The 27,278-nt window shown below is 42.5% G+C and overlaps 1 protein-coding gene across 2 annotated transcripts in view; it reads left to right on the forward strand.

Annotated features, from left to right (window-relative positions):
* The window catches only part of LOC307263188 (voltage-gated potassium channel KCNC1-like), a gene marked incomplete at both ends in the record, with an annotated part of 64,737 nt that overhangs the window by 13,181 nt on the left and 24,278 nt on the right, over positions 1-27,278 (forward strand). For both annotated transcript variants that reach the window (XM_080044269.1, XM_080044270.1), the window contains 3 exons: positions 21,382-21,513; positions 22,539-23,400; positions 26,235-26,444. In XM_080044269.1, the coding sequence (XP_079900395.1) occupies positions 21,382-21,513; positions 22,539-23,400; positions 26,235-26,444 (1,204 nt within the window). The remainder of the gene's footprint in view (positions 1-21,381; positions 21,514-22,538; positions 23,401-26,234; positions 26,445-27,278) is intronic.

Genomic DNA, 27,278 nt, shown 5'->3' on the forward strand with positions numbered 1-27,278 from the left:
CACACTTGAGAATATGTGCTTTTCCTCAATCACATGCACACAGCACACTGCTTACTGCAGGGGTATTGAGGCCACGCCCCCTACATGCACTGTGCATTCCTCCATCACATGCACAGATGATTTCTAGAACCCTGGAGCATTGAGGCTACATTAAGCCCAGAGCACAAGACTTTTGAAGATACACATTTGAACATTTGAACTACATTTAAGTTTGAATATGATAGTCCATTAAATTTCCCCCAATTTCAAGTCAATTCCCAAAAATCGAATATTCCCAAAATTCCTGAGCGAAAGTTCCCATGGAAAGTTTCCGGAAAGTTTCCGGTAATTTACCGGGAACTTTCCACCCCTTTGCAACCCTAGTAATCATAGATACACAACTTGGAATAAAAAAGCATTGTGGTAAACCTCTGCTTTAAAGTCAATGCCATGGGCTTCACCCACAATATGGTTGGTGTCCTGTTTCGACTTAAAAGGTGTATTCCGAAATTTCATATCATTACCCATGTGCCCATCATAGGCAAAGCTGTGCTCATATATCAACTCACACGCACACACGCACACTAAAACTGTGTGGTCAGCGTGGCTTTATTTATTCATGACAAACATGACATTTGAAGAGCTTTCTCAGGGGAGGTATTGACCTGAGGAAACCTTTCATAGTCGCCCCACCAAACCATCAGTATCACTTTAACACCGACTACAAAACGCCCTATGGCCACATTCACCACACCACCGGATCAAAGGGAGGACAGGTCCCACTCAAATCCACGGCCATCTTTTTTTTAACTTCAACAACACAAAAAAAAACAGAACACATACAAGACATTCCTCACAATCCAGGGCTAACCATCAATTAGTAATCCAACATCCAGAGAGAAAAAATACAATTGAAGAGAGAAAAATTAACGTATTATCAAAATCAGTCGTTTCTCAATTTATTCAGAGTCATGGGGTCAAAATTGTGCAAAATAAAATAATAATTTCTAATATATAAATATTAAAATCAACAGTCTTTAAAAGATCATCATAAAGACATTTTTGTAATTGTCAAATGATTGACACAGGTGTAGTTGGCATGGACTTCAAATTTCAGATTTCCCTATTGTGTGCCATGATAAAGCTGAGTAAACTCAATGTAAAGAGTGTAATTTCAGGATTTTCCAAAAATGTTTTCTTAAATGGGATTAGGGAGGAAACAGTGGTTCCACAGCCTGGGAACAGACATAAAAATCTAAAAGCTTTTACACTGGCTACAGCCTCGACTGCACCAAAAAGAGCCGTACCCACAGAACAGCTTCCCTGTGAATCTTCCTCCTCAACTAGCCAAAAACCCATTAGAGCATCCCCTTTCTGCCTCCCATCCCTCATTTCTTCTCCTCTAAATATAGCCTTATTTCACTCCGTCATATGAACACACACACACACACACACACACACACACACACACACACACACACACACACACACACACACACACACACACACACACACACACACATACATACACACATACACACACCTCGTCCCCCTGGTGGGGGTGGAGGTGTTAGTGCGCCTCTGATGCACGCTCATGGAGTGGAGCCCCTGGTGCAGTCTCTCTCTCAAACACACGCACACACGCACGCACGCACGCACGCACGCAAACACACACACATACACACACACACACACACACACACACACACACACACACACACACACACACACACGCTGGCCTCTTTGCAGCAGTGTTCATGCTGGAGCTCCGCGGGGGTTGCTGTAGCAAACAGCATGTGCGAACAGGAGCTGCAGGGCCACAGGGTTTGCACAGTCACTTCAAAGAAAAACTCCATCCTGATATTCATAGGCGCAGCTATCGGGGGGGATGCAGGGGATACCAGCCCCTCACAATATGAAAAACAACCCCCTTCTCCCCAAAAGAGGTACAAATAACAGTTCAGGGGATGGACACATTTTTATATCCTTCTTACCTGTATATATTTACCAATGATTTCAGACACCCCTATGGTGGACCATACCATCTTAACCTTGCCGACTGTCTACAGTAGTGTAGTATTTAAAGGAGAAGTAAGTGATATTTCTTTTGTTAATGCGCGTGTTAAATCACTCTATATTCATACAGCAATCACTTCAACAGTATGCACAGTTCATAACACAGGTCAGCTTTGCAGTAATTACCAGATAAAATGTTGAGTATCCCGCTCGTTTTTTTCCAATCAGGAGACAGAGCGCTGTACAGTAATGAGCCGTAAAGAGCTGGTCTCTGTGCCCGCGAACGATGAATCGCTGCTCTCCATCGCGGCACTATCTAACGAAACACATGTTTCTCAGGAGTTGGTGGACGGTGAATATTGCTCATCATATCGTTCATCATCTGGACACACTTGGGATGCAGTATTTATTGTAATGTGTGGATTTTTGAAAATAGTGTGGAACTTTGTTGCCAATTTGGGACATAGACAATCAAACTAAAAGCAACATCAAAACAAAAAATATTCATGCAGCTTTCAAGGGCCTTTAAGAAAAGTTGAATATATTTCATTTGAGACATTTTGTTTAAAGATTTAAGCAGAGTCAAATTGAAATGCTAAGGAACTAAAGTTGAAGTGCCAAGGAACTAAGTACCAGGAACTTTTACTTTAGGTGGACAAGTCTCTTTATCGAGCACACCATTCCTCCTCTGTCCTCCCTCTCTTCTATGAATGCAGCGTGCAGGGAAAGCCATTGTCACCCTGTGGGACTGGACTATTCAGAACTGACACTGACGCCAGACTCACCTAGGTGTTAGTCAGTTAGCTGTAGGGGGCCTAGACATTACTGTGCTATTGTTCTCTTCATCTCACAGAGGGAAACAGGTTGAGTGAGTGTCCTTCCCTAAATGTGGAATCCTCAATTAACACCTTATGTCATTTTAGAAACAAATACAGTATGTGACTGTCATGGGCACGTCCTGGTTTGTTTCCAGTATGTATTTGATTCGAAAAATGACATAACTTCAAAAAATATGCAACATAACGTGGTAAATGAACTTGCTTGTGGATAAAAAGCCGTGTGAACAGCATCTTTACCTGGAGAAGTGACTTGGCTATGGAGCTCTGTTGAAGATACCATGTCGGGTGCTAGTCAGGTATGTCAAATACATCAAATACAAAACTCCTCCGTTGATACAGGTTTGTTTAAAAAGTAGTTGAACAATTTGTAACAGTAACAAAAGCAATGGCGACAAGAAAATGCTGTAACATGTAGCTAGTTTGTTACCTAATCAATTCTGCATTCAATATAAGCATTATACGTACATATACTTGTGAAGCGGTAAAACCAGGGGCTTAAGTATTTTTCAATCTCCTTAATGTAAAACAAAATGTAATAATTTGGTAAATTATGGGCAAAAATATTCTCACGTTATACGTCTAGCATTTTGTTACAATATCAACCACTTACTCTATGGACTTTATCAATTTTTTAATTGCATAATGCGTCCTTACATTATCAGCTCTTACAAGCCAACTTAATTACATTTTTTGATAAGAACAAAAGTTAAAAGCACAGCCAATCATTTAGGAGCTTAGTAATGGTACATTCCTGCCTAGCAATTATCACAAGTCTGACATTATGACCCCTGATTATCTGACCATGAAACCCCTCAGTGGACACATATATTGAATCATAAGAGAAAGGAGCGTGTGCTGTTTTACTTGTTATGTCTCGCTTTCTCTCTCTGCGGTTTTAAAGCACACGCAGACTCTCTGGCTCCCATAAAAAAGAAAGAGATAAAAGAGGAGAGAGTGATGGCGGGAATGAGAAAAGGAGGACAAGAGAGAAAGGAGGTCCATTTTAGTCCCTTTTAGCTCCCTACGTCTTTTAACATTACTGCAGAGTCTGCTGTTTCCCCCCTACTCCTGCACACACACACACACACACACACACACACACACACACACACACACACACACACACACACACACACACACACACACAAAGTCATGCCATAAACCTCTCCGTCCGTCTCCATGCTCTGCATCGATAATACGATGATTTCCGTAAAGCCTTACTGTATGTTGGAGATGTTCAAACCTCTCAGGCCACTCTCTTGATTGATTAGCTGTGTGTGTGTGTGCCTGTGTGTGTGTGCCTGTGTCTGTGTGTGTGTGTGTGTGTGTGTGTGTGTGTGTGTGTGTGTGTGTTTGCATACTGCGGGACGAGATGCCAGTAAAGAGAAGGAGAATCTCAGAGTGACAAGGGTCTAATGCTGCAGCCCAGCGTTTAGACAGTGACATAGAGAGGAGAGGAATGTGGAGGATGAGTAGATGAGGATGAGTAGGCCACGAGAGAGGGAGGTATGGAGGGATCATTCCATGAGAAATGAAGGAGGGAGAAATACCAAATGGACATTCTATATGGTAAAAGAGAAAAGGGAATCTCTCCTCTTTCTATCGCCCTGCTTTTCTCCACAATATTTGCAATTTACATTCCCCCTGTCCAATTTATTATCTCAACATTATTCAATGCGCTGAACCGGAAATCCAAACTTTCGATAAGCATTCTTGGCACCATTCTGAAGACTATAACAGAAGATCGTATGTTGTTCATTGTCTGATTTATGATAGATTTTGTTTTAAAAAAAAATTTGATTCAAAGAATGAAAGAAAAGCTTTATCCAAATCTATTAGGCAAAAACCCGGTATTGTAAAATATTTGATCATTCTACCGTTGGGCCTTGAAAAGTTGATTAAACAAAGCTACGTGAGATGTTAAGAGGAGAGATGTCTCTTTGGTGGATCTGCTAGCAGGGCTCTAGACTGCAACCTTTTTTGGGAGTAGCCTATGCAAGTTTAATGTTGACCCATAGGCTAGTCACATCACTTCAATACATGATCATTACTGTTTTGGTTAGTTAACATGGGAACAGAAAGAGAATACAAGTAATCCTTATTTCAACACTGGCCACCCCTTTTCCACTGGCCAAATGTCCCACTAACACCTGCTAAGAGTGGGTTTATGAGTGCCATGGGAATGCTTTCACCCGGCATTTAGACTTCAGCTGGGCTTTAAATGTAGCTTGTTGCCTCACTCTTGGGTTCAAGACAAGGCGACATATTGTCCTTTAAAGCTGGGGTGGAGGATTTGGGGAGAAAATGGAAGTTGGGGTAGAGATTCGAATCCAAATACCTCAACCGCTCCACTTGTTCTCTTTGGTCCCTCCCCTATGGTCCCTCCCTGACATGCTCTACACCAACAAAGTCGTGCCAAAGTGAATGGACAGCCAATAAGACCAGAGAATTGGAGCCTCGCTCTGATTGGTCAAAGTGTCAGCTCATGTTAACTTTGACTGATCAGAAATCATATACCCCAGCTTTGACTCTGTGTGCATTATTGAAGAAGAAACAGGCGAAGGTTCATTGCTAGCTAGCTTAGCACAAATACGGAGTGAGACCGACTTACACACACACACAGACATACATACTTGCTACACATATAAACATGGAAGCTAACTACAGTGAATCATCCAGATCTTAGCACTGCAATTAGCAACATAATTAATTTCCCATGTTGTTAATCTACAGGTTTACTGAATTCAACAAAGCAGAAAAAAGGTGTGCAAGTCACTACTGTCTATGTTACAGTAAGGAAATAGCTATTATCTTTAAAGGAAAGCTTTCATTGTGTGTGTGTGTGTGTGTGTGTGTGTGTGTGTGTGTGTGTTTTCTTCATATTGCATTGCGACAGCCTATTTAAAGTGATCATATACCAGATAGAATGCTTGTTTAAAAGCAATCACACTGGTCAAACTAACTAAAACCTTAGCCGTCAATCAGGGCTTGGGCATGGTACACTTACATAGTGTGACTGTGTGCCTTGAAAGAGGAGAGATAGAGAGAGAGGAGGGGAGAAAAAAGGACGCAGCAAAAGACAGGACCATTTTTCAAGGACAAAATGTTGAATGGCGTTGTGGAGCACTGCAGCATTTAGGGAGAACAGGAGAACTAAGCAGAGAGAAAAGGTGCACTACCTTGGCTCACCTCGGTAAGCAGTGTAAGCTGGCCTGAACCGCAGAAAATGTAAAAAAGCCAAGTGAGTGTAGTCATAGGACTGTCATGTCAGAGATAGTGCCACACACACAACACAGCAGAATGTAACAGTCTTTCTTCCCGTCCCTCTGCTTGATATCATATTCCATTATCCTGCTCTCATTCTTCGTCGTCCCTAAGGTCTTGTGCTGTTCTTAAATCACTCAAGGGACTTATAGCCTCGCAGACACACACATACACACACACACACGCGTGCACGCACACACACACACACACACACACACACACACACACACACACACACATACACACATAAATAAGTTAGTGAACACGTCTCTTTCTACCACTATAGGCTACCCTATATCTTAATACCACCATGTTTTTCTGCGTTCATAATTTCGTCACGTTGCACTGTGTGGATTTTTGGAAGAAGAAAGATAGAAAGGAGGGAGGGAAGGAAGGAATGAAAAAGCACATGAATGAAGGTAGAAAGGAATGGAATTAAGGCGTAAAAAAGAAGGAAGAAAGGGGGGAAGGAAGTAAAGGGTAAACAGCCAGTCCCAGTCAAAGACGGAAGCGAGCAAGTTAATGCACCTCCAGGCATTTGCTAACATCAGTGTATGATGCAGTGGAATGTGCTGCATTAGAAAAAGGCTAAGTGCACCAGAAAAATTGTGAACAAAACAGCCGTTGCAATCCATTTCCACTTCTCTCACTGATGTAAATCCCCATTCGCAAACCCTAAGAGCAGTTTGACGACTGACAGCTCCCCTCCATTTGTCGAGAATCTGACCTGATCGTTGGGCTAAAGCCAAACCACTACCTTACCCAACCATTATGTTACCGTCTTTGTGTAAAGGATGGTAGAAGGACATTTTTCATTCATCAAGGTTCTTCGAAAATCCTCCAAAAAGGGAACATTCGGTAGATCAGTCCCAATTTTTTTTTGTTCACTCCTGATATCCAACATCTGGTTTCCTTCCAGTATGATTAGTAATGATATAACGTGTAGAAATATAGAACGCGACATGACATTGCCTAGTTCTATGTCATGAATGTATTCTTGAGCCGGAGAGTCAGGCAAAAAGCTAAAAAAAATCTAAATGTTGAACTATTCCTTTAAGTTGAGGCATCGTTTCTATAGCTACACTGAGTGTAGTACGAGCTGTGGAGGCGGAGTTGCAGCCAACCATTTTTTGTAGCTTTCCATAATGGACAATCTGAAACATTCCCTCACTTCATGCTGTGATGGGCAAGTATGTACTGTAAATATGAGGCAGTTAGCAAGATTTGAATTTGAAGGCTCTGTGCCACCTATTGGTGATTTATTTATTCTTGGGATGGAAAGCAGACTGGCATTATGGGATGTTGGAGGCCTGGTCGGTATTCTGAACATGGAGTCACTAGGGATGAAACATAGGAAGGTGTGGGTCTGTGTAAAATTGTATATGAGTTAAAAACATAATCTTGAAATCCATTCTAGCATTCACAGGGAGCCAATTTAATTAAATGAGAAGAGGAGCGATAACATTGTCTGATTCCGGTTCAATCCTAGCACCAGTATTTTGAACAAGCTGCATTTTGCTATTTGTTGATTTTGGTAAGCAGGAGAAAACGTGTATTGCACAAGCCCCAACCTCAGCGATTTTTACCAGCATCCAATAAGGAAGTGACCACAACTGTAGTAACCATGAAGTGCCACTGGGGGCTGGGAGCAGAAGACAGCCATCTCTCATTGACTCCAATGTTAAACATGCCATTTTCACAGCATTATTAAACCTATTTACAGCCTGGGCCACAAAACCATTTTAGCCTGTATGTTTAGGTCATATCTCCTTGACAACACTGAGGGGGGTGAATTTTTTTGGCCCACGCTAGTTTTTATTCTTTTGGAGGTTAAAATGTATTGGCGAGATCCCTTGAGTGACAGCTCTCCGCCCGTTGTCCCTCACTTTGCCTCGGAGGTATACGTCAGCTATCTCCCTCCCCCTCACAAAATGGTGACGCGCACAAACCAGGATTATTGGATGCCGTGTGAATAACTGAGGTCAGCCCGGATGCTACATCCATATTATTTACCATCTATGGTATTGCAGTAGTCAAAAGACATAAGTATGAACCCAGAGTTTCAGCATCGGCCATGGGAGGGGATGGACAGATCTTGGCGATGCTACGTTGGTAGAAATAAGCTGTGTTTGTCATGACATTGATATGATATTTGAAGGAGAGATTTTAATCAATTAGAGCTCAGAGATTTCTAATGCAGGGGCTTTGTGCGCTTATATTTAATGTAAGGTTGCAGAATTCCTTCTGTATACGCCTCGGACCAAAAGTATCCTCGGACCAGAAGTATCGGTTCAGTTATGTGAACTGGTATGTCGATGTTATCTATCATAAAGTTTTCTTGTGACACCATGTTCTTTTTCTGCCTCATTTTATGCCCGGCACTTGGAGTTGCATTTGATGTGTTCTAAATAAATGAGATTATATTGATTAATTGAATTTGCAAACAATGTACTGTAAGTGGTGAGACGTGAATTTTACAATATTTTTTAAAATTTTCAAAACGTGGTGTGTGCGCAGAAATGAACCTCATGGAACTGTTGTTTGGGAGTCTGTTCCTGTCTGTAGGACATTCTTTGACACACAGCTAAACTAAGCTTGAGAAATAGCCACTTCAGGCTAGTCCAGAAGTATAAATAACCATGGTTACAAGGCTGGGATTCATATTAACATTGATGGAACACAAAACTAAATTAGGCCTGACTTTATATTCTAGGCTTTTTGCTTAATCCTGCTTCATGGAATGCCCCCCCCAGAGGCTGTACAGTATTGTTTGTGTGTGTGTGTGTGTGTGTGTGTATTTGTGTGTGGGTCAGTGGGTTGATTGTTGAGCTACATCCCCACTTGTATCTGTGCCAATTCTCTGTTTTCGCTGTTGTGGAGTCTCAAGAAAAAAGAGGGAAATGGAGAGCGCCTTCTTCAGTTTTTGTCCCCCTCTCAAATATAATATCACACACACACACGCACACAAACACCCACACACACACACACACACACACACACACACACACACACACACACACACACACACACACACACACACACACACACACATATATTTGTGCTCAAATCTGCGGGGAACTCATTTATGCCACTGCCCTATTGGTAATTTGACTGCTGCTGTTTTTCACAGCCTTAGAACGCCCACACTTATACCAAACCCAGACAAACACACAAACACACACACACACACACACACACACACACACACACACACACACACACACACACACACACACACACACACACACACACACACACACACACACACATGCACACACACACACACACACATACACACACACGCACACACACACACACACACGCACACACACACACACACACACACACACACACACACACACACATAGTAACATAGAAGATCAATATATGACCTCAGCAGGGTGCCCTCCTCCGCTGATGACCTCAGCTAACCGGCCAGTTAAAACATCGATACGGGGCAGGGAGGCGGGGCCAAGCTGTCAATCATTGTAGTGGACAGTGGGAGGGGTTCCTTCTGTCATCCGGTACCCTTTCATGCGGCTATCATCAATCTGTCCCTTTGATGATTTTCTCTTAAAAAAGGTAATTCAACTTAATATGAAGATGTCTAATTTATATATATGTGGAGCAATATCTGATAATGTTGAGTTGGTTGAGTCTCAACCTGCCTTCCAATCCCTGTATACTTCCCTAATATTTAGTATGGTAGAAAAAGATTCAGGATGTCCCAATTCTTGTGGTCAGATTTAGCATGCTTAAAAATACCCGGATGCCCTACAAATACATCGAGTCAAGATTTTTAGTGTTGAAAACAGTATGCTATTTGTGCGATTCTGGAACGCAGCCTCAAGTGTTCTCATCAACATGCAGAAACAGCTGTTATCTAGTATAAAGCATCTCATAAAGCCAGTGTACCCTACAGCCAAGCAGCCAGCAGCACACAGACACATTAAGAGACTAGCCAGTGAATGAAATGGAGCAACTAACCATGTATTTTTCATAAACAGGACACCAGATGAACGCTTGTGTTGTATATGTCTGTGCTGGATGTGTAAATGAGCAGCTGTGTGCCAATGTGTTCAACCATTACAACGCTACACCATAAAGTGTAACAATGTGTTAAGTACTGCTTATTATTCTGCATACTTTACTAGGTTGCTTGAATAGTTCTTGATGAAATTTAAAGGTGGAGTCTGCGATTCTGGAGAGCACTTGATTGTCAAAATAATGTTGTGCTGAAAAGACACACATAGTAGATATAGCGGATCCGGAGGAGATATTCACACATTTTGACAAAAAGTGTTTTTTTGACAACAAGCGTTCTCCAGAATTGCTGACTGTCCCTTTAAGCTTCTTATTATGGCGCTCCATCTCTGCTACCAATATGAAGTGATGTAGTAAAGGATTAAAAACAATGTGAAGTTAAAAATAAATTCATTCGTTCACAATATCTCTATGGTTACAAACTACAGTGGTTGTGGTGGTGTTGTATTGGTTTTAGTGGGACTTTTCCCGTGGGCCACCACACATGACAGGACGTGTCAGACAGTGCCCCTACTGGCCTGTTTCTATTCCCCCAGGTATATGTGTTCTGTTCACTTTCTGGCAGCGGCTCCTTTTGGCCCTCATTCAGGGCCTTGGCAGCCCGGGACACTATTTGGCAGAGGCCCTGTCCTCCTACTTAGTGTATTGGAGTAAGCGCTGCCTGCACCGAGCGAAAAAGCACTGCAGCAATCTGCGACCTGCGGCAGGCAGCGCTACAGCAGAGCAGAGGGAGAAAGAAAGGAGGGAGAGAGAGAGAGAAAGACATGGTCAAATACTGCTTGCTTTTTTTAAGGGGTTCTTGCCCTTTGTAATTATTCTCTTAGTTTTCTTTGTTTTCCTTTCTTGTTTTTTTTGTCACCTGAATACACACACTTGAACGCTTTCTCTTTCACAGCCCTTTTTTTCTGCTTAATAAACCAACCGAGTGGACTCAAATCTGAGATGCACACGCACTTAGCCGCAGCAGCAGGTTTAGCGGTGTGGCTGTGGGGCTGTTTGTACGGATGGCTGGCTCTGCTCTGCTCTGTGACAGTACCTCCTCCCTCTCCTCCTCCTCTTGCCTGCCTGCCTGCCTTCCTGTCTCATTGTTCTACCTTGGCTATCCGCTGGTCCGTGTCATTTATAGCGCAGTGGGGAGCTCCAGGCGTTACATTATAGCTTGTAACTTGCCTGAGTTCCCCTGCTGCACTCATGCTCTCTCCCTTCTCTGATCAAACTTTTCAAGCACAAACTTGCTTAAGCAAATTAAATTAGGCAATGAAGATGTCGCCCCCCCTCCCCACCGTCCCCCCCATGAATGAGCTCAGGTGTTAGCTAGCGAGTTATTCTGTTAGCATAGCCTACAGTATGTGGGGCACATTGCAGTGCATAGTGGAACCTATTTACACCCAAAGTCCACACGACAGGACTGCATTCATGACTTTCATTTTTAAAATGTCATTGGAGGATCAGCCCCCTAGAGAGGCAGCATCTGCTTCTCGATGGGGTCCTCAGGCAAACAACAAAGGAAAGAAACATTGACCATGTCAAATACACAAGTGATAAAAATACAATCTCCCAAAACAGACTATTACAAAGATAAGCACAAGCACACAGAGGCTCTCACATCATCCCCCCACACCCCTACCCATTGCAGTACATCAAAATCAGTATAATAATTACTACTAGCACACTTGCCATTACATTGGCAACATTAGGAATGTAGTAAACCAACCCTATTCACAATATATGAGTAAATTGAGGCTGGACCATATCCCACCCCACAGAATCACTTGTGTAGAAGTGTTGTGACTGATGTGATCTAATGTATGGATTGATTTATAATGAAAAGACATCAGGGCTCTTTTGTTTTTCATCCAAAAGGTTCTCATCGATCCTGCTCCTGCTGATTCAGTGCAGTCCAGGCTTTGCTTACGCATATGTCTGCTGACGGCCGGACGGCAATTACTATGAGAGTGCTCTGGGAGTTTTATGTAAGGCTGAGTCTGGTTGGCCATACAGTAGGCTGCTGCTGTGTCTGTATCTATGGGGGGGACGGGGGACGGGGGGTGGGGGGGGGCATAAGCAATTCTGGAAAATGCTTGTCGACAAAATCCCTTTTTTTGTTGTGGTTGCCAAATCAGTGAATTTCTCCTCGCAATCTGCCTCTTGTCCGTTCTGTGAGTGCGCTGAAAAATAAATCTAGTGTTACTACGCAGCCTAGGCTCTGTAAACGAGCATGTGCTTTTTCATGCGTATTCCCAATCAAATGTGCAATAAAACAAATCACAGAAGGAAGTACACACAATGAATTTGGTGCATTCTGGCCGGGCCAATGTCTATTCATTTTGCACGGGCCGTGATATTTAAAAAACAACCTGAAAGGCCCTGGGACACACTACACGCTATTTCCTCTGTTAATGAATGCCTCAGTATTAGAAGTGAAATGATTAGCAAACCCATTGATTTGACGATCGACAGGACTTTGGATATCAGGCTCTTGGTCTTTTAAAGGTGTCCACTTGGCCTCAAGGACATTGTAATGCACATTCTTCATCATTGTTTGACCTTTTACTTGATGAAATGTGTGATTGATCAATTGAAAAAAAAATTGATAGGCAGAATGAGGTTGTGTGACTGTTACCCAGCCACATGTAACAGCAGACATGTTTTTACACAGTGTTAACTGTCAACGCATGGCCACACTCCGAAGCAAGGTGTTAAGCCTGCAGCCATCGCCTCTTCCTTATGTAATAACCTTCAGAAGTGTGCTAAGAATGATAATGGAAAGTTTAGCTTATGTAAGTGCTCAAGAAGTGGAGATTTTGGGGTCTAGAGTATTGAAGAAAAATTGATGTTGAGTAACGGCTATTAAAGATGGTTGTATGGGAGATATAATACACAGAAGTTTAGTCAAATAAACATCAACGTGTACATTATGGACCTTTGATTTATACTAGTATGAAAGATGACATGTTATGGAAGCAAAATATATCAAATTAAATTTCAAAATTGACCAGTGCTTTAAAAAAACCGTGTGTTTTTGCCTGCAGTGTCCCGCCTTAAATATTATTCATTACCAAATCCATTAGAGCATTCATTGGTATTCATCCATTAGATTTATGTGCCGTTTTTCTGTCGAAGTTGATCTTTCACACCTCCTGCATGTGGCCATCTGTCAGCAAGGGAGAGAGGCTGAGATATGGAGGTCACATCACATGTCCAGGGACGCAGAAAACAAAACAAAAAAGCAAGAGCACGAATGAGTTAAAATGGGGAAAAAGGAGAGTGGAAGAGAGGTGGGACATCTACAGAGGCATGGTGCTGAGTGCTGCTAGTTACTGTAGCACACTGACTAGTTGTAATGCACTGCACCACTTCATACTGTTTGAAGCGACACACTACACAGCTACAAGAGACCACATACAGGCTGTCTCTCACCTGCATCTTTACCTTCGCTCTTCCTTTCCTCTCTATCTTTAACACAGCCTGTCCAGCTGGGATCTAGCTAGCTGACTGGGCAGAACTCAATCCTCCAGTGTGTATGTGTGTGTGTGTGTGTGTGTGTGTGTGTGTGTGTGTGTGTGTGTGTGTGTGTGTGTGTGTGTGTGTGTGTGTGTGTGTGTGTGTGTGTGTGTGTGCAGAGGGATACATACTGCCGTATTCTATTCTTGGGGAGTACACAGTATGCAAATCTTTAGCTGGGCTATTTATAGTGAAGTCACCTTTACAGGGGACAATGTGTGTGTGTGTGTGTGTGTGTGTGTGTGTGTGTGTGTGTGTGTGTGTGTGTGTGTGTGTGTGTGTGTGTGTGTGTGTATGTGTGTGTGTGTGGCTGTGTGTGTTTGTCTTTCATGCAGTGAAAGAGAGGACATCCCGAATGCTGCGTCACCTCACCAGAAGAGAGAAAATGTGATGTCATTTTAGAAGTATCAGTAACCTTTCTGCTGCAGTCTCACTTTGAACCAAAAACTCTGGTCTAAGTGCGGTACATGTACTGTGTGTGAATAGAGATGTTCAGTTAGGCTTGGAATCATTAATTATGTATAAGTATCGTGTGCTATATTTGGTGATGTTCGCACAGGACTTTTCATGTTTTCAAACAAGTCATCCAAATGAAACAGCACAATGCATCATGTGTGAATGCCCTCTAGAACATAGCGACACTTAAGCCATGGTTTCCTCTGAGAGGTTCAGTTAGGTGTGGTTCGGCTCAGCACGCATTTATTTGCGTTTCCACTGTCAATAGTGGGGAAGGGTACCAAAATTAGCCAACCGTATTCTCACCCTTTTATTGGGGTAAAAAGCCATCCCCAATGATTGGAGCTATACACACTGCAGTCAGTTGATAGATCGACACAATCATATCAACAGATGAGCCGCCGTCTGTGGTATAGTGAAGAGTTTTGTGTGAAGAGAAAAATGTCGGCGCCCAGCTCTCTGTTTAATGCGTTGTGTTTTTTTTCAGTCTCCTCTTTGAATTGTTGGATATAGAATCAACTTTTCTTTTTAGTGTCCTGATTTGGGGCTATACTGTATGTCTACTTGTAACTACGCCTCTAGGAAATATCTCACCAACCATTAGGGTGAATGAGCTTCTGTGTGCTTTAGGGCGCACTCACACTAGGCCCTGTACCGTGTGCCCAAGCACCATTGCCCCCTCCCCATCCATTGAGTAAGAAACGGAGCACTCACACTGGTCAAGCCAACTTTAGACTTCAGGGGACAAACGTACTAAATGGTCTTGTGTGTGAGTGTCCTTCTAGTCTGTTTTGCTTCCTACTGATGGTAGTTTGTGCTTTAGGATACGTTCATCAGTTCCCAGGTAGCACTGCTCTCCATCATAGTTCCAATAGCCTTTTTTTCCCTTTTTCTTTCTTTCCCTCTCCACACTGTCATATAGGTCATAGTGGGATCAGTGTGATGGCTTTGGGCACATATCTATCTGAAGCCCTGGCCCGCCGCTTAATGAATGTAATTAGAAGCGTTTGATCCTCCGTCCCGAGATGAGAGCAGTTTTTTTCTTGTTCTTGCTTCATGCCCTTCTCGCAATTGTCTATCGTTCTTTTTTGTTTCTCTATCTTCTCTCTATCTGTCTCCCTTGCTGACGTGGGCACTTACTTTTTGTCGTTTGTCTTGATCCCTCTCTCCCTCTCTCCCTTTTCCCCCTCTATCTCTCTCTCTCTCCCTCTCTCAGTATTGACAGTATTAGCCGAGTACTTAGATAATGAGTCTTTCCGGATGATGTTCTTGTGTTATTCCTTCCGATATGCTAACACAAGCAAACCTGTGTCAGACCACTTAAATGCTTTTAACAAGCGTGTGTTTTTTTGTTGTTGGTGTGTTGTGTTTGCTCTTATTTGTGGACTTTAGCTAATAGGTACATGTCAGCACAATGTCTTAAAGTGACACACTGCAGGAAAACATTGTTTTTTTTAAAGCACTGGTTACTTTTGTGATTTTTTTCTGTTTTGCTTCCATAACATGTTTTCTTTCAAGAATAAATAAAAGGTCCCCAATATACATGAGTGTGTTTATTTGACTAAACCTTGTCTGTTTGAATCTGTATAGTTCTCCTATAAAACCATCTTTAATGGCTATTATCTCAACGTTATTTTTTTCCCAATACTCTGAACCAAAACATCTCAACTTCTGAAGCACTTACATCAACTAAACTTTCCATAATAATTCTAAGCACATATTCTGAAGGTCAAAACAGAAGGATTTGGTCATATGTTGTTAATTGTCTGATATATGATTCCCTTTCTTCTGAAAAATATGCCAGTATATATTACAGTAATTGTCTCTTGGCCACTAGGGGGCAGACAAATAGACAGACACTCAGCCTAGACATATGAACGCCATCTCACGACTGTGACATCATGCAAAGCTAACAAAGAGCTCAAGGTGGCTAAAATATACATGAGGGGTGGACTGCAGTGTTGGTTAATATTTGACTGGCTTTGTCACTGCTAGCCACTCCTTTCATATTACATTGAAAAAGGAAGAATAAACAGAAGGAAAGTGTGAATTGAGAAGGGAATAAACGCAGGGATGGGATAACATGTATTTGTATTTGTTATGTTGTTTTCACTTTCGGATGCCTATTAACAACAGGCGAAGGGACTGTCAATGAACACTAGCTTGGAAGCTAACTCAGGTGCATTCACATTTTTCCTTTTTTTAAATCAATAATTGAAATGAAATGAGAGATCAAACCAAACCAAACGAAGGAATGAATCCAAATGAAGGCAAAAAAGGTCTAAAAAGAGAGACAGAAATAGAAGAGAAAATAGCAGGGATGGGAGGGAGGAACCAGTGATGGAGAAGAAAGAGAGAGAGAGAGAGAAGGCTAAAGAAAGGAGGAGATGGTCCAGGGGAGGAGGGAAGCAGAGAGATGTAGGTCATGCTGTGTGAGTGGCAGGAGCCAGGGATAAGAGCTTGGGACATATGATAGGCAAAGTAGGGAGGAAGAGAAAGAGAGCAGGGAGAACTGATATGATTGGATGTATTAGCAAAAACAACAACAAAAAACATAGGCAGCACAAATACAACATAAACTGTATATACAAATATAAACAAAGAAAAATTAGAAAAGTAAGAAATTGTGCAGGTGACATTTAAAAAAAACTAGAGGCTTGTATTTATTGTGCGAAAAAAATCTAAATCAAATCAGTATAAAGATTCATTCATTTAAATTAAAACATTTGAATCTTAAAAAAAAAAAAAAAAAAATATGTTGGATTAAGCCAGAGTTAAAATCTATTTTTTTTTCAACATATTAGTGTCCAAAGTCTTTACAGCACATCTGTTGGATACAGACTTTTTTCATTTTATAAATAATAAAATATCGTGTCTTAAAAATGCATTTCCAGCATGTTTTAAGAAGTGATTGTTGTCTCAGCCAATTTACATATGAACAAACCCTTCTGTAACAACTTTCAGAATAGTGCTATATACTGTAGTTTAGTTGATGTAAGTATTGGAGTATTGGAGAACAAAACTAATGTTGAGATAATGGCCGTAAAAGATGGTTGTAATGGAGAATAATTACAGACGCAAACAGACAAGGTTTAGTCAAATAAACACCCAAATGTACATTCTTGACCTTCCCGACTGGTATGAAAGAAAACATGTTATGGAAGCAAAATAGACAAAAATGACCAGTGCTTGAAAAAATTATGTTTTTGCCTGCATTGTCTCGCCAACCGCAGCAACCAATACATTTTATTTTCCTTTGACTGTAAGAAAAAACCAGCCCAAGTTCTGCCCATGAAAGCTTTTAATATGAAGCCGCAGCAGCAGGAAATGCTGAGTGCATTAGCTGCTTCAATTAATTAGATAACTTAATCAAAAACAATAAAGTGATAACTTAATACAGGGTCATATCGCTGCAGAAGAATGATTGAGATCCATGAGATCATATTACAAACTGTAACATTGGATGTTCCTGTGAGAATCCCTTATGTGTGAAGGTAATGCCAATCCAACACGCTAATGGCAGACCCAGCCACTAATCAACTCATTACTGAACGTGAATATATTAAATGGCTACTGACACAACCATAAGTTAGATCACCATTAATAGTATCAAAGTTGGAATTTCGCGAAAATGTTGAGGGGTTTATGAAAAGTCAGACCAACCCTACACCTTCATAGCAACAGATCAGACAATAACATTATTTTACCAGTGGATTATGATGCCAAATGATGGCTGGTTTTCTGCCAAAATGTCTGGCGGTGCAGCCAGTCTCACCTAGCCAGACACAACTGGGCAGCGTTTGGCAGGTAGAAGGTGTTCTCCACCGAAAGATCTCTTATGCAGTCTGCCTTCCGACAACAAAAAGAGAACGCTGTTATACTGCAGTACATTTCACTGAAAACACCCCAGAATAGAGCCTCCTCTACCGGCATGGAAATAGTGTTCAGCTTGGTCCTCCTGGCCCTCCCAAAATCCACAACCATCTACCTCATCTTGGTAACAGTTGTTCAAGGCAGTGAAGAAATCAAAGGAAATGATCATCACAGTGCTGCCTGCTTTGTGCAGGTGAGAGTGGGTTTGTTGAAGCAGGTATATTATGGCCCCTTCTAACCCAACCTCTGGGAAAACTGCAGTGGGCCCAGAAAGGTTCTCCCATGAGGTCTGAGATGAGGTAGTCTGGTCACAGCCAGAACAAACTACAGCTCGTAGTATGGACTGGAACCAGGCTATATCGTTTTGTGGATTGGGGGGAAAACTGGGCCGGCCTGTTTTCATTTCTTTAAACCAATCACAATTGTCTTGGGCAGCGCCAAGCCCAGGACGCTGCAACATGTCCTTTCAAAATAGTGAAATTTGGTGCCCACTGACACCGTTAATGACGTGCGCTGTGTGTGTGTGTGTGTGTGTGTGTGTGTGTGTGTGTGTGCGCGCGCGCAACATTTTCTTCTATATAAAGTCTATGAGCTGGATACTATTAGCACTGTAGCTGAACAGAAACACGTGCAGACACTCTGTTGTCTCTCGTTCTGACTGAAAATTACATCAAAATAAAACAACTCAGTGGGCCAGTGATACTGCAGCATGTGTGTGTGTGTGTGTGTGTGTGTGTGTGTGTGTGTGTGTGTGTGTGTGTGTGTGTGTGTGTGTGTGTGTGTGTGTGTGTGTGTGTGTGTGTGTATTCAGGGCAGCTCTAGATAGCAGCGTGAAATTAGACCATGATAATAAGCTGTGGGACTTAATGTGCTCCCTATGGATTCGAGAAATACTTCATCTGTCTGTCTTCATCACTGACCTGCCACACACACACACACACACACACACACACACACACACACACACACACACACACACACACACACACACACAAGCACGCACTTGTAAATGCACACTGACGCACGCACGCACACACACACACACACATGAAAGACACACTGATACAAACACACGCACATATACTTCGGAGCATGTTTATACTCAAGCAAACATGTGCAGCAGTTCATTATAGGCCTACACACCTACATGGATTTAAATACATACGTACATGCACTTGAACACACAAGCACAAATGTGTACTTTGCATAATGGCAAACACACACACACACACACACACACACACACACACACACACACACACACACACACACACAGTTGGAGGTCGACCTTCATCAGTGACCTAACAGACGGTTGCTGTTTTAGATGAGAATGTGCATGCACAGGAAATGGTTTTGCCATGGTTTGACTTTTAGCCAAAAAATTGCCAGGAAATATTTCATATTAAACAAACAAGTTTTAACTTGTTCATTTTCTGAGTTTTAAAGTTGCTTGTAGGACAGACAGAGTGTGACAGAGTATGTTGTAACTGGATTGAAACAACAAAAAACAGTTGCAGTATATAGCTAACCTTAGGCACCCAGGTGTAACCATCAGTTAATGCTGCATCTGTCACACAAAACACCTCCACTTCCTGTGGGCATGAACAGGAAAACAAAGTATGTCACAAATTCATAGTCTGTGTGAATGCAGTCAATTTTTTAAGTCAGAAAAATATTCAAACCTTTAAAGAAAAATGATTCTAAAGGGAATCTAACAGCTCTGATTTGATTTTGTTCAGATTTAAGGATATCTCTATTAGGTTGGAGTCTTCACTGAGATCTTACTAGGACCACTATTTTCTTCGAGTTAAAATGAATTTTTATAAATGTAATTTATATCACGATTCCATTCACCTCCACCAAGTTGTTGAAGTATCTAACATACAGTATGTTTGTGTGTCATTTGAATGAACTGACCCTTTAACCCAAAAACCTGGCCTGAAGCCTACAGTATAGTGTGGAGTGGAACTGGGGCCATACTGTATGTGGTGCCAAACCCACAGAGTACGGAGTAACCCTCAGCTTTATAGAGCATTTTTAGTGTCTGACGGGTCATTTAGCTTTAGATTTTGGTGACTGCTTTACGGTGGCATGATTACCTCGGTGTAGGCAGGCAGCTTCATTTCTGTGTGAAAGCTCTGCTCTCAACCTAGTGTTTACACGACTACCTGCTCAGCACCAAACGACAGAACAACACAGTTAGCAAATAAGCTAGTGAGCACGATGGAGCACTTAGCAGCTAAAGAGCCACATTTTTTCCCCTTTGTTAAGCACTGTGTATATAAATAAATAACTGTAATGTAAATGTAATGTTCTTCTAAAGAATTGATGGAGACCAAAGCAGAGATGTCAAAGGAGAGTGAACATTGGACTTACATTCATCAATGTGGATGCAAACCCCCCCCCACGTTATTAACAGGCAACTCAGTTTATTAACTGCATGAATAGACATGTGTTTGAGTTCTATGATGTCCTTTCTTTATGGTGAACTCAGTAATCCACACATGTTCTTATTCCTCCATTGTTCATGTACCTACTTTACCCTTATTGTCTTGCGTTGAATTGTAAAACATTTTTATTCTTTCTCTCTGTCAAACACACACGCACGCACGCACGCGTACGCACACACACACACACACACACACACACACACACACACACACACACACACACACACACACACACACACACACACACACACACACACACACACACACCTTGTGTACCTCATTACTTCTAAACTCTCCATCCATCACCCCCCTCTGCCCATCCCCCCGTCTCTCTGACTCTGCTGTTATCAATGGGATTGCAGCAGTCGGGACAATTTGCACTGAATTAACAGCATTCCTCCACTCTCTTCTCTTCTTTTCGGTGTTGTACTGGCGCCCCCTGTCTGCAGCGTTTGGCCATAACCACTGCTTTTCCAACATACTGCAATGGCCCAAACCCCTCCTCCTCCTTCTCCTCCTCCTTCACTAGCAGCAGTCACTACACACATACTAATGACACAAGGCCTAAACTGCCTTTGCTCTCTGCACAGTCGCAAACCACACTCTGCTGCTCAAGCTGCAAATGCATTTTCCTTACAATTGTGGCACCAGTTAAAAGGAGCATGAACAGGGCTTTACAGCGGTACTAGATGAAACGCCAAGAAGCATTGTTACAACAAAGAAATACTCGACCAAATACACATTTTCTTAACTTTTTGTTCTACGTTTTTTTTGTGACTGTTTCCCTCTTTGTTGCATGGCTAGAAAGGTCCTGATGTGGGCTTGTTGATGTGTAGATTGTAACACCTCTCTGTGTGTGTGTGTGTGTGTGTGTGTGTGTGTGTGTGTGTGTGTGTGTGTGTGTGTGTGTGTGTGTATGTGTGTGTGTGTTTGTGTGTGTGTGTTTGTCTCTGCAGTATGTGGCGTTTGGCTCTCTCTTCTTCATCCTCCTCTCTATCACCACCTTCTGTCTGGAGACGCACGAGGTCTTCAACACCATCTACAACAAAACAGAGAACGTCACCGTGGGCAACGTAACGCGCCAAGAGGTAACAATCAAGTTTACTTTTACATTTTTAGATCATTTTTGGGCATTTTTGCGTTATAAGACAGGTTGGAGAGACAGAGATGAAATAGGGCAGAGAGGGGAGTGACATGCAGAGAACGACCATGGGCCGGATTCGGTGGGGAGAGGATCAAAACTCTGTTTTTCAAAAGTGTACAATGCAAGATAAAAAGAAACACACACTATCAACACAGACAGGACTTCACAGACTGACATTTTACAATCAACTAAAAAAGAAGAAGCAATTGTTCCAGTGAGAGAGCCTAACATTAGTTTTTTTAGTTTGTTCCATTTGAATGCAGCACAGTAGTTGAACCTAGTCTTTGTAAGTACCATCTTAAAAATACTGCTTAATCCTACATCTCCCATGATGATAGCGATTTCATCCTTTCTGAAAAAAATGTGAAGGCTTCATACACAATAAATACAATTCATTATTATTATTAAAGCTCCCATATTATACACTTTTCGGTACTATTATACACCATATTATATGGTCTTAGTGGTCCCTAATACGTTTTTCTTTAATTGTTTGCTGAAAAAAACTTTCAGATAATTTATTGTACTATGCTGATGTTCAGCTAATCTCACAATGGCCTATTTTTTAAAAAGAGCTGCAGCTCCCCTCGTAAATATACAATCTTTGAGCTGCCCCCGCCCCCTGTCCGGAAGCGAAGCCAGATACGCCTTGCCCTCTGTCTGTCAGGGCCGTGGACCAATAAGAAATAGGGGTGTGGGCTGCACAGTGGAAGCTTCTGGCTTTCCAGTTTGTGAGGTCAGAAAAGGGGAAAATTCTGACTGGAGTATATTGGGGGGGAGGGGTGGGGGTTTCAGAAAGGGGGAGAGTGAGAACAGGAGAGATTGTTATTTTTTTTAATATTTTGGCAGTCTCTAGGCACACCGTGGACCCATGGATATGTTAGAACACATTTAAAAAGTGCATTTAGCATAATATGGGACCTTTAATAACGAATGAGCTAACTCTTTCTTTTCCCTTCTACCCTACAGATAGTGTATGAGGTAGTCACAGATGGCTGGCTGACGTATGTGGAGGGCGTCTGTGTCATTTGGTTCACCATTGAGGTGGCGGCGCGTGTGGTCTTCTGCCCCAGCAAGTCAGAGTTCTTTGGCAGCGCCCTCAACCTTATAGACTTCGTGGCCATCGTGCCCTTTTACCTGGAGGTGGCGCTGAGCGGGCTCTCCTCCAAAACAGCCAAAGACGTGCTGAGCTTCCTGCGCGTGGTGCGCTTTGTGCGTATTCTGCGTATCTTCAAGCTGACCCGTCACTTCGTGGGCCTGCGGGTCCTGGGCCACACGCTGAGGGCCAGCACCAACGAGTTCCTGCTTCTCATCATCTTCTTGGCGCTGGGCGTCCTCATCTTCGCCACCATGATCTACTACGCCGAGCGCATCGGAGCCGACCCGGACGACCCCACGGCCGCCAAACACACCAACTTCAAGAACATCCCCATCGGCTTCTGGTGGGCCGTGGTGACCATGACGACGCTGGGCTATGGAGACATGTACCCAGAGACCTGGTCGGGTATGTTGGTGGGGGCACTCTGCGCCCTGGCGGGCGTGCTGACCATCGCCATGCCCGTCCCCGTCATCGTCAACAACTTCGGCATGTACTACTCCCTGGCCATGGCCAAGCAGAAGCTCCCCAAGAAGAGGAACAAGCACATCCCCCGAGCGCCACAGCCGGGAAGCCCCAACTACTGCAAGCCCGACGCCCTGGCCATGGCCACAGCCTCGCCTCACAGGCTGCTGGGCAACGTGCTGGGGCCGGGCATGGTGGGCTCAGAGAGCATGATGGGCACCGGAGACTGTCCACTGGCACAGGAGGAGATCATCGAGATCAACAGGGCAGGTGAGTGAGGGACTCAACTCACATCATGTGTGTATGTTCCAGTCCTAATGGGACAAAAGAAAGAACCACATTTTTAAAGTAGCCATGAGGAACTTTTAAATATTTCTGAAACTGTCTAATTTTTCCCCTCTGATGATCATGTAACAGCAAACAAGACCATCAGTTCAAAGAAGGATATTGTCATATAGTTTTTCTTATGCTTTTGTCCGGGTAAACTCACCCAGGAACAACAGCTGGCATTGTAAAAAGAATAACGCTTTTGTCCAAATGGGGTGCAAGAATGAACACAAACTTTAGGTTTAGCATCTTTGATATTCATTGTAAAATTAACAAAATCATCTGACATTATGTTCTGTATTTGTGTGTGTGGGCTTGCACTTTGTTTAGAGAGTTCCATATTCTGAAGGGAATCACTTGATTGCCTTCAAAACGATTATGGTAATATGAAACTGTCCAAGTTTCTCACTCTCTCATCAAACTAGTGACCAGCGGTCCAATTTTCAAGCGCTGAACTGACGTGTGAAGTGTGTATCTAACAGGTTTTGAAGCTGTAAATAACTTGCTGATGTCCTCGTTCTTCCTAGAGCGGTGTACACTAAAATAGATTTTAATTTACGACGGGAGAAAAAAAGCTTAGTACTCTCTCTTTCCACCAATCCATCTCTTTTTCCTCTCTCGGCCCGATGCTGTACCGCCATGGCTGACATGTTCAGATAATCTGGGATCGGCTCTATAAACTGTAGGATATAGATATACACTATGTTCTGCCTGTCCAAACATTGATCCAGGCCATCTCATCTCTGCTCTGCTGTTTTAATGGAAATGTCCATCATCTGCACTGATACACATGTGTGCACGTGTGTGTGTGTGTGTGTGTGTGTGTGTGTGTGTGTGTGTGTGTGTGTGTGTGTGTAAGCACTTAAACATTTGCTTTTAACTAAGCTTCTTCCACACGCACATCATGGGTTCCCCTTCCTTCTCATTCTGTGCATCTTTAGAAATAAGCGCTACTCGTCTGCAAAACACATTTGAGCCCATATGATGTATCCAGTCGGCCTGTGAAGATGTGAACTAAGGTTAGCTGCATCAAGAGGAACTAAAAATATAACCGATTTGGTTTCTGCTGAGATCTCAGCATGAATAAAATATTGACCTACACTCACAGGTATGTAGAGAGTCTGAGAGTCCAAAACTTTTAACGTGAAAAACCAAGTGAGGCACTATGACTGTTTTCCAGGAGGGACCGTCTAAAAAAAACGTACTCCATTATCTCTATATTTGAAAAATATCTTCTGTCTGCATGTGTTATTTTACCCCACCTTTAAGTGTGCCCGTATGAACAAGTGTGTGTGTGTGTGTGTGTGTGTGTGTGTGTGTGTGTGTGTGTGTGTGTGTGTGTGTGTGTGTGTGTGTGTGTGTGTGTGTGTGTGTACCCTTGCCTCTGGCCTGTGTCTGTAACTGTTGAGCAGTAAATCATATCAGATTAGATTTGACAGCTGTGTTGAAAGCTACAAATGCTGTTTCTCCTGTAGTCATCTATTGTGTGCGCATGTGTGTGTGTGTGTGTGTGTGTGTGTGTGTGTGTGTGTGTGTGTGTGTGTGTGTGTGTGTGTGTGTGTATGTGTGTGTGTGTGTGTGTGTGTGTGTGTGTGTGTGTGTGTGTGTGTGTGTGGTTGTATATTTTCTTGCCACGTCTACCTTGTTTAGTTTCTCATTCATAGCTATTAAATGCTGTCTGTGAGTACATGAAGTGTGTGTGTGTGTGTGTGTGTCTACAGCCTGCTCTGCTGCAGTGTGTTGATCATGTGATCAATAGCTCTCACAAGGCACTATCGTTCCTTTACCCCTCTACACTTCTTCTTTCATTTCTCCATCCTTTCTTCCCCCTCTCTTTTTATCTTCTAATGGTCTCTCTCCCCTCCTTCCAATTTTTGTTAATTTAATCCTTTTTCGGGGGTTCTGTTCCTCATCTCCAAATCCCTTCCCCTTGTCCTATTCTGAGTCACCCACCAACTACGGTCTTATCTTTCTTTTCCATTTTTTTTATTACATTGATTCTCTCAACCTGTTTCTCTCAAATCGCTTAAAACTATAATTTATCCCAGCCTCCATTAAGCTGATGAACAATGTGAGATAGATTTATATGCAATAAACAGGTGAGCACTTTATTCACAGGTTCCAGTGCAATAGGGCAATGTCCAATAAACATATTAATACTGGCACTTTATCCCTACATCTTACATGCCTATGCAATACAGCAAAGTGCACTATAGACTATTAAAGCTATAGTGCGTGCCTTCTCTTGCCCCCATGAGTCATTCTGAATAATTAACAACACTGTCGGTGCATCTACATGAGGTAAAGCCTTCGTTGATGGCGCTTGGATTTTTTACCACCTGCTGTACGTCCAGGTTTTTTTGGGCTGCCATATACTGAGAAATACAGAGAGAGTTTTGTGGAGCTGAGGCTTAATCAACTTTGAGTCAACTTGTTTGGCGATGGCTTGAATGAAACCCTCATTCTTTTTTTCATGAAGAATTAACGCACTGTAGCTTTAACACTTTATCCCTTCACCTTACATTTCTATGCAATATAGCAAAGTGCACTAAGACTTTTAAGCATCATATCTTTGAAGTTAAAGTTTTCACTTGACTACTTGTTTTTGTTTTGTTCTTGGTTGTACTCTCTGTGAAGTATGTTCTTATCATGCACTGTACCCCAAGCCAAATGTCCCCCACATTAGTCTTAACCTAACCTAACCTAACCTAACCTAACCTAACCTTATCTCTCTCTCTCTCTCTCTCTCTCTCTCTCTCACACTTTCATCCTCCCAGACTCAAAGCAGAATGGAGACGCTGCAGCCAACGCGGCCCTGGCTAACGAGGACTGCCCCACCATAGACCAAGTGTTGGGGGACGAGCGTAGTCCTGCCACGGGGGGCCTGGGCTCCGTCACTAGCCGCGAGCGCTACCCCCACGACCGCGCCTGCTTCCTGCTCAGCGCCGGGGAGTTCCAGCGCACCACCGACGGGAACGTTCGCAAAGGTAGGAGGGTGGACGGAGGGATGAGGAGGAGGATAGAGGGATCAGGAGGAGGAGGAGGAGTGGGGGGAGGAGGGAACTACTTGAGTGACAGCAGTGGGCTGTCGCTGGATGCATGGTCCTGATGCTGACAGTGTGTGTGTAAAGTGTGCAAAAAAAAAAAAAAAAAAAAACACCACCACCAGCAGAGCCACACAAAATATATAACAGTCACAGACACGTATGTACCAAGGAGGGCATAGAGTACGTACTTACAAACACCTAATTAGTATAAAACTGTATGGTATGTTTTGTACTCACAAACACATATATAGACAATATATAATATATGCATCTATATCCTTGCAAAATAAAATGACCCAAGAGACCTCTTTTTTGCTGTAAGCTACATCAGAGACGGAGACAAACACGCACAAACACACAGCGTTTTACATTTCTCCCTCACTCCCCTCCATTACCTCTGTGACAGCTCAGCATCACCATGAGGCTCACTGCCTTTAAAGTGACACACTGCAGGCAAGAAACATCATTTGATCAAGCACTGGTCAATTTTTGAGATTTTGATTAACTTACTATACTTTAACCAATCTTTAGCCATGATCTCAACATTCATTTTTTTCCAATACTCTGAGCCAAAAATCTCAACTTCTAAAGCACTTACATCAACTAAACTTTCCAGAGTCATTCTTAGCCACATTCTGAAGGTTTTTACATAAATATTTGATCATATGTGGTTAATTGTTGATTGATAAATATTTCTTAGAAAACATGCCAAAAATGCATTTTTTTTAGATCTGTAAATAGTATTTTTTGATTAATAAAATGAAAAAAGGCTGT

The sequence above is a fragment of the Ammodytes marinus genome (assembly GCF_949987685.1).
Source record: "Ammodytes marinus genome assembly, chromosome: 16".
In the NCBI taxonomy this organism is placed as follows: domain Eukaryota; kingdom Metazoa; phylum Chordata; class Actinopteri; order Uranoscopiformes; family Ammodytidae; genus Ammodytes; species Ammodytes marinus.